Source organism: Mangifera indica, chromosome 12 (assembly GCF_011075055.1).
Source record: "Mangifera indica cultivar Alphonso chromosome 12, CATAS_Mindica_2.1, whole genome shotgun sequence".
Taxonomy (NCBI): Eukaryota; Viridiplantae; Streptophyta; class Magnoliopsida; order Sapindales; family Anacardiaceae; genus Mangifera; species Mangifera indica.
Window position 1 is genome coordinate 4,113,899 of NC_058148.1, and position 16,321 is coordinate 4,130,219.

A 16,321-nucleotide genomic window follows, 5' to 3' on the forward strand; every position below is an offset into this window, starting at 1 on the left:
GAGGAACGCCCAATCCAAATATTAGATCATCGGGTTAAAAAGCTAAAAAATAAGCAAATTTCTTTAGTCAAGGTCCTTTGGAGAAATCATTTGGTTGAGGAGGCCACTTGGGAGGTGAAGTAGGATATGAGGTAGGTGTTCCCACAACTGTTTGAGTGAATTTTGAAGACGAAATTCTTTTAAGGGGAGAGAAATGTAGTACCTATAGGTATGCCCAAGGGTATTTTGATCTTTTGGCCTTGCATGTAAAAATTATGTTTAAATATTTCAGCATGTTAGAAAATTATGATGCACAGCCGTGTGGGGTGGCCATACACCCATTTGTGCTATGACAAAAGGCAAAATGGTATTTTTCCAAGTAATCCGCATAATTTGAATAAATCTGGTAAGTCTGCATAACCATGCATGAATAGTACATGCTCATACATCATCGACACTTTTGAATTTTTGATAAGGAGCAGTTTTGTGAGAATTTTTGAAATTGTTATTTTCATGTAATGGCATACACGTTCGTGTGTGAACAGTACATGCTCGTGTATCGCTAATTTTAGTGAAAATAAAAACAAATCTAGATGCGTTTTGGCTCATATTCATATAAAATTCTTATAAATTTAAGGGATGTGAGGGTGAGCTAGGTGAATCTAAAGCCAACAAGAGTTTGTTTAGGAAATTACTTGCCACACAAAAACCATTTTTAGCCTATGGAAGAAAGTTTGTGATAACGCTTAGGAGATTAGGAAATCACAAGCCTATGTAATTTGGAGTTCTAGAAATTTGATGACACACGACCATGTGGATTTGGGGAAATTTCTCTTCGTGTGTGATGTGTACATGGGCATATGTCAGGCGATAAAACACCCCATATGTTAGGGACACACCTGAGACACCTTTATGAATTTTTAGGGAAAACGGAATTTATGGATTTTAAATATAGGAATGTTGCATATAACTATGGAAATGATCCTTACACCCCTCGTCTCATGTAAGAATCGATATGGTTTGACATTATCTAATATGCCATAATAATAGGGGTAACCATAAATGTAGTAATTGACCATGTCATGAGATACATAAAGCTTATGGTTGATCAATAAAGGATTCGTCACTTTTAAGTAGAAGAGAAAATATCCCATATAAAAATACTGAATGACATCCATGACAGTTTGAATTTGTGACTATAGTGAGATTAGGGTTGGATGTGAGCCGAGTCAGCTTGGCTCGATGTAGCTCGATTTGAGTTTATTTTTAATAAATTCGGGTTGAATTTGAACTATAAAATATGGCTTAACAAAAAATAGGCTGAACTCAAACCAAATTAAATTAAATTCGAATTGGCTTATAAGCCAACCACAATTTAACTTGGAACAAGCTAAGTCATGGCTCGTACGAGTCGACTCGATTTGCTAAAAAGGCAACGTTGTCTATGTGCTTAAAAGACTTAACAGTCTCGGCTTTTGGGCCAAATAAGAAAATCTCCTTTTTCTTCTTATATCGTCAATCTCTCTCCACCTTTTCTTTTCCCCTTTCAGCCATCTTTTCTCACATTCTTTGCATCTTTCTTTTACCCAAACACATCTTTCTTTCATCCAAACAAATCATAAAACCATTTTCAGTCTCTTTTGTGGTAATTTTCTGTTTAAGCATCCATCCTAAAACTTAAATCAATCATCATCTCTCTCCTTTGAACCTTTCTTCTCACTGTCTCTTTAGTTCGCCAGTAAAGAGTTCACCTTAGTCAGCCATGACTCTGCTTTGTGTTGTTGTCATTGTATCGATGCACCATATTTCATCTTTAGCGGTTTTTTATGTCTTTTATATGTTAAAAATTTGGCTAATTTCATCTTCTAGTAGTTTTATATTTATTCAAACATGTGTAGGGTTTTGAATTTATGGTGTGAAATAATCTTAGCAAGAGTTTGGAATTTATGGTGTGAAATAATCCTGGCAAAAACTAAATCAAGCCACAAACTTGAACATTAAATTCGAGCTACAAATTCGAACTAAGCTACGAATTTTAAATTTTTTTCAAACTGAATTAGAATCATTTTTTGGATTACCTCAACAAACTTGAGCCAAATTCGAATGATCTCTAAAATCATTCAAGCTGAACTTGAGCCAACCTATGTTTGAACTCGATTCGATTTAAATCCACCCCTAAATGGGAAGAGGTTGTTGTCTAATCCATGTTAGTCATTTATGTGTATTAGTTCATAGAAGAACCACTAAAATAGACAAATTTCTATATCTCAGCCTTGGGAGATACTATATGACAAAAAGATTGAATTACATATAATTGTGATGTTATAAAAACTTAAAAGATTTTTGCTAACATTTTGTCATTTAGGTGGCCACGATGCTTTGTTAGAGGCCAATCTTGGTCTATGTTTGAATTCAACATGAATTTAAACATTACTAATTTGATAGAGAGCTTATGAGACACATGCATATAAGGGTTGAGTCGAATGTAAAGACAAAAATTATTTGATGATAATTCTAGTAAGAGAGAGAGAGAATTGGTTGACCATGTTTTGACTAAGTCAAACTTGATGTGCATGGTGCCATTTGGCAATATATAATATAAATAATTCATCGCACAACTAGACAAAATATTGTTCAACCTTGCAGGGTCAATTGTGTATGTTTACATACCAGTTGTGCATTTGTGTTAAAAGTGTGGGTTATGGATAAAATCCTTACCGTACTTAGACACTTGCACATATTCAAAAGCGCATTAGAATTCAACAAGTAATATCACACATACATAGCAGAAAACCCTAACCATAAGTTTTCTGTTTTCTCTTCTCTTCCTATGAACGTAAAATCCAACAAAAAAGCCCTAATAGATTTCTTCCTAGATTACCTCTTATATGTTTGTACTTTGTGTGGATGCCATGGTGTCGCTTCTTAAGGGTTGGTTAACGTTCGTTCTCAGGCCACATGAAGTTTTAGAAAAACCACTAATGTAGGCATAAAAAATAAAACACCCTATACGAGTTTTGTATGTTCATGGTTATATGTCTAAAACAGGTATCCTAGTTAGGGCTTTCAAGTTTCTGTGAGTTTTAAAATTTTTAATTCTGCTGCACTATCGGTTAGCAACGCCTTGAAAACCCAACATCATGCTCAGGCATGGGAGATGATATATTTGATAAGCCTACTCATAGACATCAATAACCAATTAAATTTATGGCCATTGTAAGATTAAGTTGTAATTGAGCCTAATACCGTTTGGTTATTGATACAAACATCAATCCATGCATATTAAAGGCCCATTGAGGTAGACACTAAATCCATGTCTTGCCTTTGAACAAATGTCGTATGACAAAGGGGTCAAATTACAAAGCCATATGATTAATAAGTTAAAAGTCAATTGTTAACATTTTGTTAGTTGGATGACCAATATGCCTTGTCTAAGACCAGTCTTGGTTTGTGTACGAATGATTATTGAATTGTTGGTTCGATATGAATCTTTGCACAATTGACTTAACAAAAAGCTTGTGGGCCACACACAAAAGGAGTTAATTGAACTTTACAAATATTAGATTATTTGAGATGAATTAGGATCAGTATTTGGATTATTGATTTTAAGTCTTGAGAAGTGTTTAGACCCAAAATGTAAGTTATTATATTTTGAGGACCAAAGGATAATATTCCTCAGGTGTTTGGATGTCTATAGAATTATGGATATTTGACTTTATCCAAGTGGATAAGGATACTGTGCATGGTTAATGCATGGTCGTGTCTTATCCCACATTGATAATTATCCACAAATTGTATCACATTTTGAAATCTAGATAATTATGGATTGTATGGGATAAGTACAAAGATCAAATGTACATTCTATGATGTACTGGTCATTCACAATGACAAACCTACATTTTACGAAAATGCTATACAAGATCCTTATTCTACCAAAGGGCTAGAAGTCATGCAATATAAGATGGATTCCATGTACCATGATGAAGTATAAACTCTAATGGATCCACCCAAGTAGGTAAAAACCATAGGTTGTATATGGGTCTTAAAAAAGAAGATTAACATGAAAGGCAACATGCATATCTATAAGGCATGAATAGTAAAAAAAGGTTTAAAACAAAAATTATGACATAGATTATGATAAAACCTTTTCACTAGTAGCAATGCTAAAGTTCATATGAATTTTACTTGCAATTTCTATATGTCATAACTATGAGATTTGATAGATAAATGTTAAGATCACTTTCCTATATAAAAATCTCATAAATGATGTGTTCAAGATGTAGCTTAATGGTTTTGATCTTGAAGGGCAAGCTGATAAGGTGTGTAAGTTACAAAAATCTATTTATGGATTCAAGTAAATTTCAAAAGTTGGAATATTAGTTTTGACGAATCCATAAGAGAATTTAGTTTCATAAAAAATGAAGATTAGGCTTATGTGCATAACAAAGTTAGCAGGAGCGTGGTGACATTTATGGTGTTATATGTAAATGATATATTACTTATTGAAAATGACATACTAAACTTATAAATGATAAATACGTGTTTATCCAAGTGTTTTTTTATGAAGGATTTAGGATAATCAACCTTTATCCTTAGCATTAAGATCTATCATGATAAAGTGTAACCTTAAACCTCATTGTGACTATTTTACCCTTACTCAAACACGTATAAGGACAAAACACCACCCTTAATTTAAATTATATTACCTACATTACCACTGACCACAACCAACCATCACTTGCCAACCACACCACTATGCTAAGAAGGTAAAGGCAATTGGATTTCGTCATCATGTGGAGAAGTCAATGTAGAGCTCGATGTTTTGTCATTGTTTGCTTCTAGATTGATCATGCCCGCCACCACCACACACACCCCACCCACCCCAATGTTGCTTTTATGTCATTGTTTGTGTCTAGGTGGTTGTCTTGTAGTAGTTTTCAATTGATGGAAAGTAGTTTTATATAATTTTCGAATGAGGATGAGTGATTTTCCTGTAGTTTTCAATTGATGGTGGGTGATTTTTTTTATCCAACCCCTAGCTTTTAATTTATTGTAGTTTCTCCAAACCATTCATTATACAGTCCCTTATCTTTAATTTGTTATAGTTTCTCCTTGTCTCACACCTTTAATTTAGTTTAATATATTTAAGAGAATTTAAATAAAATAATATCTTAGTATTTTTTAATATTATAAATCAAACATAATAATTATTTATACACGTTAATTTATCTAAATATATTATTATTTTATATTGATTAATCTTCAAATTAATCTATAATTATGATAATTTTTCAATTTTGATAATAAAAGATTGCATCAACCAATAAAAACGAAAAAGTATTAAACCACTTTCTGGAAGTATCTCATGCTGCCGACTATTTTTTAAAGGAAAACACTAATATGAAGGCCCAAAAGCTATTTCCACCTAAAGTTTGTTAAAATGACAAACTTTCATTCATTGAGTTTAAAAACTATAAATATCTATTTATAAAGTGTTTTCGATAATGAAATTCGTTAGAGGTAGGGACATAATAGTCATTGCATTTAGTATTCAATAATCCAATTTTAAAATTATTTACAATTAAAAAAGCACTATTTTTTAAATTGTGTGGGATTATAAATAAATGTTTTCTAAAAAAGACCGTTTGCATTGACACATGATAGGTAGGGAGGTATAAAACAAAAAATCAACATGTTATTTCAAAATATAAAAATTAAATGTATTTAATGTAACACATTATTTAATATTAAATTAATAGTTAAAGATTAATTGTCACAAATTAACCATGTAGATTTTCTAAAGGATGTGAGTAAATGTAACAATGACACGTGGGAAGTGAGATTGCCATTTAACACATAACAATAAAATATTTTCAAATAAAATAATCAATATTTTGGAATTCACAATATTAATATTAAAAATTATTTTTAAAACCAGAACAATAATCAAACTGATTATCTCATTTATTCATAGGTTAATTGACCAATTTAATTTAAATCACTATAATTAAATAAATAATCATGAAGGGTTGAATTAACATTTCATAATAATATACAATTATTCATTTAATTAATATGAATATGATCATTTATCAAACATTACTAAATTTACCACTATAATGGACCAATACAACTTTAAATCTATTTATTTATATTGATAATACAATGCACAACATAAGAGTCCAAATAATTCATATAAAACACATTTGATTTCTTTACTCCAAATTTTATTGACACAATCCCTTTTGTATGTAAAAAAATTATCATAAACTAAAGTTTCTATATTACTCATATAACCGGTTTTGATTGAGCTTGATCAATTTTTTAATTGATCAAAAATTGCATGAGAACCGGATTGGATTATAGATCACTTTCTAGTTAAAGCGGTTAGATTTAGTTGAATCGATTAAATCAACTGGATTAATTCGATTTTTAAAATACTGATATTAAATGTTTAAGAACCAATATTGCTTCAAATATCTTATTAGATTATTGAATTAATGAATGATTTTTAAATGAATTTAATGAAACGTAAAAATAATAAAGTAAATTGGTAAATTAATTTGATCAAATTAACCTTAATTATGTTGATTAAATTTTATTTTTTATATAGAGGGTAATTTTGTACATTCAAATATGTATTTTAAATATATATCAATTTATGGATGTGTTTTTCTTTTTCATTATATTAGAAAATGGTAAATCAATAATTTACTTTAAAAACTAAAAGAAAGGTACTAATAGAAATGGATGATAGGTGGATAATTAGGTATTTGGATGAAAATTTATTAGTTTCACAAACCTTGGGTGGGAGATGTTGTTGTTTCGGCCTAATATAAATAAAAGACGTTACATGATTAATCTAAGCTGATAATTTGAAAGGTTTTATTTATAGCTTGTCTCATCTAAGTGTTGTAAAAGCCTATAGGTACAACGTGTTCTCATCTCAGCGTAACATTGCCCCCAAAATATTTGAAAGCAAAACAAAAAGGTCTTTCTGGCTCCTCATACTGCAAAGCAATAGCCAAGGGGCTTTCCAAAAGATATGAAGCTCTCTAATGAAGCCTAATTTTGCGTAGAAATAGCCTTAAGATCTTTTGGAAATAAAAAATATAAAAAACTATTAGGACGCAAACTTTTAGACATTTGATTTGGATAATGTTTTATTATCAAAATGAAAAGATTAATTGGAAGATAGATTATTTATAAGATTACTCAATATAAATAATTATATAATAACATATTATATATATAAATAATTATTATATATAATATATTATTATGTGATTCAATATTATTTTATATTTAATTTAAAATTATTTAATTATTTGATTATATATATTAAATATATATATTTTTGTGTATTTAAAATAGGTATGCATAATTTTATTATTATGAGAAAATTACAGCCTCTAATTGTGCATAGCAATGACATTGACTATTACGAGGCCAACTTTGTGTAGAAGCTAGTTGTATGGAAAAACAAAAATTTTGCAATACCTTATGAAATGCCTTATGAATGTTCAAGTTGCGTTGTTATTAGTGGGAAAAAAATAAAAACAAATGAGCAAAATGAGGTAATTTTAGATTGACATACAAACTTTATATTAGTGAAATTTTGTTTTAACAATGCTCGATTATACTCGTATTTTCTTATTTTCTCTTTGTAAATTATTGAATTTAAAGTAAATTAATTTGACTTTTAAATTGAACTAAATTTAAGCTGACACATATTTAAAAAGTTAATATACATTTACTGCATTAACGTGGTGGCACCACTAATAAGTTCATGCAAGAGGTCTTCTACCATTATGCAATTTTGACGTCAATAGACCCTCCTTTTCTCATATTTCAAACCCCAGGATCGGCAGAATCTTACGTTTTTAAGTGATAGAACTTTGACAAGAGTTCGTCTTTTCAACGAAAAACAGCTTGGTAATTGGAATTATTGTGTAGGACAGTTCGATTGATATACATTAATTCATTACATTCCTGGATGGTGTTGCTTTCTTCATTACATTCTATCAAATACATTTATCTTCCAAATCATTTTCTTCTTTTTCTTTGCTTTACTTTATCTTAACTATGACATTTTCTTCTTTTCCTTCATTTTCCTTAGATGAGATATCTTCATCACCCATATTACTAATGATGTTGTGGTTAGTATTATCACAAGTTTGGTCATTGTTTGAGCTTATAACAACCTCAACCTCAACTGATTCAGATTCTCCAAAGTCTTTAAATGGTACTAATTGAGTTGCTTTCTTCATCTCCTTTCCTTTACCCCATAACACCGAGTAAAGTCCACACACAATCAACGTCGCACCAAGTATGCTGAAACAACAAGCAAAATTTCTTAAATTTTACCATATATTTTTAAAGGGGTCTTACATCTTAGAAAATAAAATAAATTTGATTTTTACCTGCCCAAGTGTAGCTTCTCATCGAGTATTAAAGAACCAATAAAAGCTACGAACACAAGCATTAGAGGATTAAAAATAGACGTATATAGAGGCCCCCTCATTCGCACACACCACGATAGCAGAGTCACCATTAAACCAGAAGCCACCATTCCCTGTCACACAAATTACCAATTAATATAAATAAATTGTTACATTCATAGTAACTTGATTATGACTAAAAATAGAGTGAATGCAATTAAAGTTGTTTTATTAATGAAAACTTACTGAGTATGTTACGGTCAGCAACTTAATATCCCAACCCAAGTTCCACTGGCTCCAATCTTTTTCTCTGCATAGGGCAAAAACAATAGCTTGGATTGCTCCCATCACACACATTAATGCCGTGCTTGAATATTGACATGGGTATTCTTCACTCATCTTAGTCTGCAAAATTTAAATAAGTATCTTCTGTAAAACATTCATGCTTGTAATTAACAGTGTTGTTAAGAGAACAATTTGATTAGAGCATGATTAATAACCTGAATAATCAACCACAAGGCATAGGAAAGACAACCGGCAATTGCCAACAGGAAGCCAATGAGACGCTTATGAGGTTCTGCGTGCAGAGATGTGAGATGTGAATTACCATCATGATGTAGAATGTTCACATTTGTTGAGAAAATATTAATCTCTTTTCCTTTGTAAAATGTGAGGAGCATTGCTCCACCTATTCCTAACAATGTTCCCAACACTTTTGCCGTCCCGGCCTTTGTTTGTATTCTCAGTCTCTCTAATCTGTAATCATCAATGTCAATATCAATATCAATATCAATATCAATTCGTTTACGTACAAAATAAATAAATAAATAAATAATTATTATAATTTTAACCTAAAAGAAACGGCCAAAAGGAAGGTGATTGCTGGAATGAGATTAAACATAGCTGAAACAAAAGTTGCAGATGTTAGGGCCATGCTCTCCAAGTATAAATTTTGAGATAATGATCCCCTGCAATTCAAAGTAATATAAAGAGTTAATAATAACTATCTTTTAATCTTATTAAATTAAAATTTTTTTACTTAATTTTATAATTTTATAAATATACAATATTATTTTATAAACAGCTAAGTTACAGATATTATTTACTGTTTTTGACGTGTGTTTAATATAGAAATTTTTAAAATATATATATATATATTTGGAAATATGCAATAATGCATGCATTTATTCACTTACCCGAATAGCCCACATAGAAATGCTTGAAATAGTATCTTCCAATTCAATTTCGGTCTGCTTTTCCTGAAAAATTAAAAAATAATAATTAAAACAAGCGTATTACATTTCAAATTATCATATAAAATCTTAACTTTTTCATTTTAAAATGGTTTTTTTTTCCTTTAAAAATATTTAAAGCAAGTTGTCTGGTGAGTTCTCTTCTCGTGGCTTCAATGATATTGTTATTGAAAGTTCCAAACAGAAATAGAGAGACGCTTCGTTGTCTCTTGGAAGTTTCAAACAAAAATTAGAACTTGCAAGAGCGCTAGAAGATACCATTACGATGATAACACTGACCAGAAAAACCACAGCAACAATGAAAGACCAAGAATGTTTAGAGAATATAAAAGAATTTTAATTGAAATTTTTTATATCTGAAAAAAGAAAGAACTGAAAGAGAGGATATCTAATAAGGAAAAGAGACAAACATTTCAACAAAGAAAGCAAGAGGGATCATGAAAGCCGCAGCGAAAATTAATCGATAAGCAACAATTACACTCAAACTAATTCCTTGATTGGCTGCCAATTTGTAGAGCACATTTACACCGGCAAAGGCCGCCTGAACAACCACCATCATCATTGCTGGCTTTAAACCATGAATGAAATCATAAATCTGACCCATAAATCTAAATGTCTTTCTCTTCTGGTTTTGCTTTTATGGTGTATGATAAAATCGAAAGGATGGTGAGAATAATTGATGAATGCAAGGGCACTGAGTCTGAGTTAGTTTTATAGTGAAAGGTAGGGTTACACTTTTGTGAATTACGTCACCTCATACGCAGCCCCAAAGAGTGAGGGAGGCAGCAAGGCGCACATGTTGATGTGGGAGTAGACCTGACAATTGGTGCAATAAAATTGCGTTTATACCATGTCAGTTTATGTTTTGTATTGAAGATTTTAAGCCGTAACTCGATCCAAAATAAAATTATGCCAAAACTTTTCAACTCTAGATTTGAATCAATCCAAATTATATAATAAGTAAAGTTATTTTAAAACACAAAATATAACAATATAATTTATTATGAAAAAACACAGTTTATCAAATGTTAAAAAATAACATAATTTATTACAAAATAATACACAAAAAGATATTTCAAGTTAATACTAATTTTGTTCGTTGTCTTTATATATTCATTGTAAGGATAAAAAAAATATAATATCATAGTCAATAATCTAAATAAGTCTACAACTTTAACTTAAAAATAATGCAGTGAATGACGAATGAAATTAATAACTATTTGTCAAATATTTAAGAAATATAATTTTTAATTTATATGATAAATGTAATTGTTCTAAATATTAAAATCAGTAACAAATATATGAATATAATATACCAAATATAATAAGTTAAAATTAGTAATACTTATAACACACAAATGAAAAAAAAACTCAAATAAATTAAAAATAGTTTTTTACAAATCTACTAAAAAAAGTTATAAAATTATAATGATGTTTTTTAGTAATATAGATTTGGTGTTTAGTAATGCAGTGGAAATTTCTTTATTAATTCATATTAGAGAATAAAAGTTTTACGGATCGAAACTCTTCTTGTAAAATTAAAAAATAAAAGATATTAAAAATTTTTTATTGTCATGGCGATATGTAATATTTTATATAAAATTTTTGAGTAGTTTAAATCAATTCAAATTGATTTTATATCAATCTGAATCGACTCAATTTTTTGAAAGCCAATCCTAAGTTGATCCGAATTATTTATAGTGTAAAAAAACATAATCTTAATATAATTTCTTTTATAACATATTATATCAAATTAATGAATCACCTCAAATTTTGCAGGTCTATTTGCAAGCGCCAAGTGCAAGTGGAAGAGGCGTCTCTGCGTTTATACTTTAATGGGTAGCCCCCCTTTTATTGAATACACTCTACAAAGACTTGAAAAAAAAGGTAAGTCGGCTGGCTGCTGACTTTTGCCTTCGTCACTGCCTATGTGTAATACCTGGCACGTCATCCAGGCATGCCTACTTTCCAAATTCAACTCCGAAATATTTTCATCCGTTTTTCAGATCAGTCATAATTTTGTTTATTCTCTATTTATTAATTATATGAAAAAAATTAGGTTAATGTCCATGTTTCATTATGACATAATTTAGTTTGAATTAATTTAATATTATTCAAAATTAAATTAGGTCATATTTAAATTAATGTGAAAGAAACTCAAATTACTCTCATTTGACTTACAAATATTATTTTAGTAAAATTAATTAGGGGTGGATTGAAGATATATGAAAAGACAAGTGTAAACAATAGTTTATTCTTACATGTTGCATATAGTATTATCTTCATGAAGTTATACTTATGTGGGTTATTTTTTATTTTTATTTAAATATTTTATTTTATTTTCAATTTGTTTATTAAGATTATTAGTGTTAGAAACAATTAAATATGCCAGGATCATAATCTGTGAAATCTGTAAATACGAATTTGTGTACCCGTTTTTGTTTTCAATGAAGCGTCTTCGAATTCTACGCGAGGTGTTGACGTTAGTCTGTTTCCACGACGTCATTTGCCCACGTACTGATTTCCATTTGAGAGACTAATTTACTATGCATTAGTTTTGGCAGGAGAGAAGAGTTCTCTGTAAAGATGGCATTCTCTCATCACATCACCACACTTCATCACCCTGCTTTGAGAGGCAATTAGGAGTTTATATAAAAGTCCAACTGCCAATAATAACTGCCAAGAACCGCTAGTAACTGCCCTTTGACAGTTAATGAAATCGGGTCGGGTCGACCCGTCATGGGTGGGCCCGGATCCAATATCTCCCACTCACACATGATGGAAGACCCGAACCAAATGCTTAGCCAAAGAAATCTCATATAGCAGTACGTTTCATACTTGCAAATGTGTCGTGTGACCTCGCGAGCAACTTGCACTTGGGAGCTAAATACTATGCATCTGTTAGGAATAACATAGTCGCTTCAACTCGAATAAAACAAAAATAAAGTGTTAGGCTCGCAGCACCCCAGACTTACTCGATAGCTCCCTTTAATCCCTCATTTTTCATTGTGTTATTTTCCTATGTATCCATGATCAAGTCCAATCTCCATATGAGTGACATGATCGGCTAGCCAATGGACACACGTAATATATATAAGTCTTCCTCTTCTACTCGAAATTCTCAATTTAAACTTAGCTACTTTTCTAGTCATGTTCCATAGACCGAATCATACGTGGTCATAGGTTCCAAGCTAAGATAGCAACACTAAGAGTAAATATCAAACAACAGTAAAGAGTCAAAAGGTACCAACATGAGTTAATCCTCATAAAGTCTCACACAGTGAAGGAGCAGGGATTCATTCTTCCACTACTTTAACTAGTCGTCTTACTTATGCACACATGGTATGAATCATATGCTACAGTGTGTATTTTCTCAAATGTCATTTACAACACTATACAGATCTTAGTTCAGTCGCTACCCCGAGCGCCTAACCTGAGTTTTTAATCATTTTCACATTTGCAGGTATTTCTTTATATTAAGAACTCACATCTGGCATTCACAAGTTATTTGGACGTGGGGAATCCAAATCGGTCATTTTCAATATATCTATTCATGACCTCATCTTGATCAATCATCAAAGCGACATTTTTATTTCAATAAATCTTTTCTCGAGAAATTTGTCTCCCATTGGTATGCTCTCTCAGCATCACAATTCTCAAGAATAATGTCTCATCTTTGCTCGCTCTCTTAGCGCCAAAGGCGATTGCTTGTGTGAGTATTACATATTCTAACTTGTGTGACATTACAATCTTGTTGAGCTAAAAACGATGTGTATGCAGTGAAAACCCAAGAATTTTGGGACATAAGTTCAAAACATAAAATTAACTTAAATTCATGGTTTTCGACGTTGTGTCATCAGTACAATATATAAGTTCAACACTCGTCAATCATTGCCTACGCAATCTAAGAAATTTAACATGTGCAAGATATACTTTTCTTGGAAGAATCTCAGTCAAAGGATCAGTGACTATACAATGCGTAGAATTATATTGTACGTTCATTTCCCTTTTGGAAATTAAGTCTCTTATTACGTTGTATCTAGTGTCGATACGTTTGGTTATCTTATAAAAAATCAAGATCTTTCATTTCAACAGGCAACCATTGCTTTGACAATATTGTCCTGTTTACTCAGATTCACAAAGAATCTTCTTAACCAAACAGTTTCTTGCACATTAACTGAACAGACTATATACTAGGCTTCCGATGTGGATACGGCTACGCATCTCTGTTTCTTATCGCTCCAAGATATGGGTCCTTTTGAAGTAAGAAAACTTAACCGTTATCTAATTTGCGTTGGGTTAAAAACACTTCCCCAACTGGCATCTCAATGGCCAATCAAACGCAAGTTCGATCCTTACTCACATAATCAATCATCCACAGAGCCTTAAAAATATTAAAAATTCTACATACAGCCTTTCAGTGCTCTTTTCAACATTTACTTATATCGACTAACCAGCCGAATCAAAATAAATATCTGGGCATGTACGTATCATAGCATACATAATACATTTGATGGCATCTGAATAGGTAACCTTTGACATTTCTCTGCTTCTATCTTAAGTTTTTGGGACATATCTCTTTTAGCTTAATAATTCGTCATTTGATACAGGAATATCAATGGGTTCACAATATACCATATTGGATTGTTCTAGAACCTTTTGAACATTACGCTCTTATGACAGAGTCAAAAGTTTCTTTGAACAATTCTTATGTAAATTCATAATACGTATTCTGTTTTCCCACATTCTGCAAGTCAAAAATATGGACAACCATCCTTCGATGATTATCACTTACCTCAAATCAATTCTAGCTATTTATGCATTATCATACACATTGATAGAATTACAAATTTGTCATCAGACTTTATCATATAGACATGATGGTCTTGATTAATCATTTCAAAGTTCAAGTACCAGTATCTAGATGACAGTTTTAGGTCATTCAATGTCTTTGAAGCTTGCACACTCTGCGCTTCAGACCTATAACAATAAGATCTATATCTTATTTCTTACAGATTTCTTTGTCAAGTTTTCCACTAAGGAAAATTGTCTTGACATTTATCTGGTGTAATTCTAAATTTAAATGTGTTATCATAGCTGGAACCAAATACATTGAAGTAAATATTATAAATGACGAAAATATCCTTCTACACAATCTATACCTTCTCATTGGGTATAATTTTTTGCTATTAAGCGAAATTATATATATTTATTGAGTCATCCGCCTTACGACTTTCAGGAAACTCATTCATTCCCAATGAATTTTCGATCTGGCGATAAGTCACCCAAAACCTAGAATTGGTTTGTTTTCTTAGTATTCTATCTCTTCTTCCAATGCATTTCAAAATTTTTTATCAAAGGATGAGACATTTATTTCAGGTTCTTTATCATCTTAGGGAGTGGTTATGAAAACTTTGTTTTCACTTTAAAAACGTCACTTGAATACTTTTGGACGTCCACTCCAATGCAATTGAGAATTAATGCTCTCACTATCCGAAATAGATTAAAACTTAATCTCAATGCTTCCACTAGGGTGAGATGAATGAAGCAAACAATTAAAGATCATTACTCCCACTATCCGAAATAGGCTGGAGCTCAATTGCATTTGCTCCCACTAACTAGAACAAGTATAGGTCTTATATCTTAGGACTCAACTAATGGTCGTTAAGAGATACCCATCCTCATTCTTTTCTCATCTCATTCAGATGAAACCTATTATCAACATCATCCCTATTAAGAAAAATATCCTCTATGAATGTAGTATCTCTAATACAAGTTCAATTAATCTTCCAACAAAATCCTCCCTTATGAACACATACCCTTTGGAGTGCTCAACATATCTGATAAAAATACATTCATTTCTTCTTAGTCCCAATTACTCTAACTTATGGGAAAAATTATGGATTGATATTGCTAACCACTGAGGTTGCAATCAATTATCTCAGATTTTCTCTCTGACCATAACTCATAGGGAGTGGAAGCAACTGGATTAGTAGGCAATCGGTTAAGTTCTCACGCAACAATAAATATCATATCATCACAAAGTGACTTGACGTTTTGCTTACGCTTTCATTGACTTAACCATTTTCAATAGAGTTCAATTACTCTTCTTCACTACACTGGTTGTTGCGAAGTTTTGGAATTACTATTTACCATACTATTTATTTCATTACTCAGTTCCTTGAATTGTTGGAGCAAATGCTCAAGATCTCGGTGAGTTCATAAAACTCTTATCTATTTTTGTCTAATTGATTCTCAACCTCAATTATATATAGTGTCTAAAGCAGTTTATTGCTTCTGACTTATGAGAGATCAAGTAGACAAGACCAAATCAAGTATTGTTATCATCATTAGTAATGAAAAATAAGATACATTCTCAAACTTTACATTCATAGGAAAATATATATATATATACCTAAGTATATAGATTGCAAAGGAAGTCAAACTCATATAGTTTTGTCAAATGGTTTTCTAGAAGTTCTTCTAGAAGTTTTTCTAACTAGGCAATGCTTACATACGGACAATTCTATTTATGTGAAAGTTCCTAATAAACTTTCATAAGCCAATTTATTCATCCCATCTTAGCCAACATGCCCTAATGTAACATGTCACATATTTGCATTCATATGCATACACATAGGAGAAGCA

At 31.1% G+C, this 16,321-nt stretch overlaps 1 protein-coding gene across 1 annotated transcript; it reads right to left on the reverse strand.

Moving 5' to 3' along the window:
- Nucleotides 1-7,976: 7,976 nt before the first annotated feature.
- LOC123230273 (WAT1-related protein At1g25270-like) lies at nt 7,977-10,277 on the reverse strand. Its single transcript, XM_044656417.1, has 7 exons — nt 10,084-10,277; nt 9,617-9,679; nt 9,272-9,388; nt 8,921-9,176; nt 8,667-8,825; nt 8,403-8,554; nt 7,977-8,313 (listed from the first exon to the last, which is right to left on the reverse strand). Exons 1-7 carry the CDS (start codon nt 10,275-10,277, stop codon nt 8,049-8,051), a joined length of 1,206 nt encoding a protein of 401 aa, XP_044512352.1. The 3' UTR covers nt 7,977-8,048.
- Between the last annotated feature and the right edge of the window lie 6,044 nt (nt 10,278-16,321).

Coding starts and splice junctions, on each gene's coding strand:
- LOC123230273 (XM_044656417.1), bottom strand. CDS start 10,277: ATGGGTCAGATTTATGATTTCATTCATGGTTTAAAGCCAGCAATGATG. Junction 9,680..10,083: donor CTTGCTTTCTTTGTTGAAAT/GTTTGTCTCTTT, acceptor TTAATTTTTCAG/GAAAAGCAGACCGAAATTGA. Junction 8,826..8,920: donor CCTTGTGGTTGATTATTCAG/GTTATTAATCAT, acceptor TAAATTTTGCAG/ACTAAGATGAGTGAAGAATA.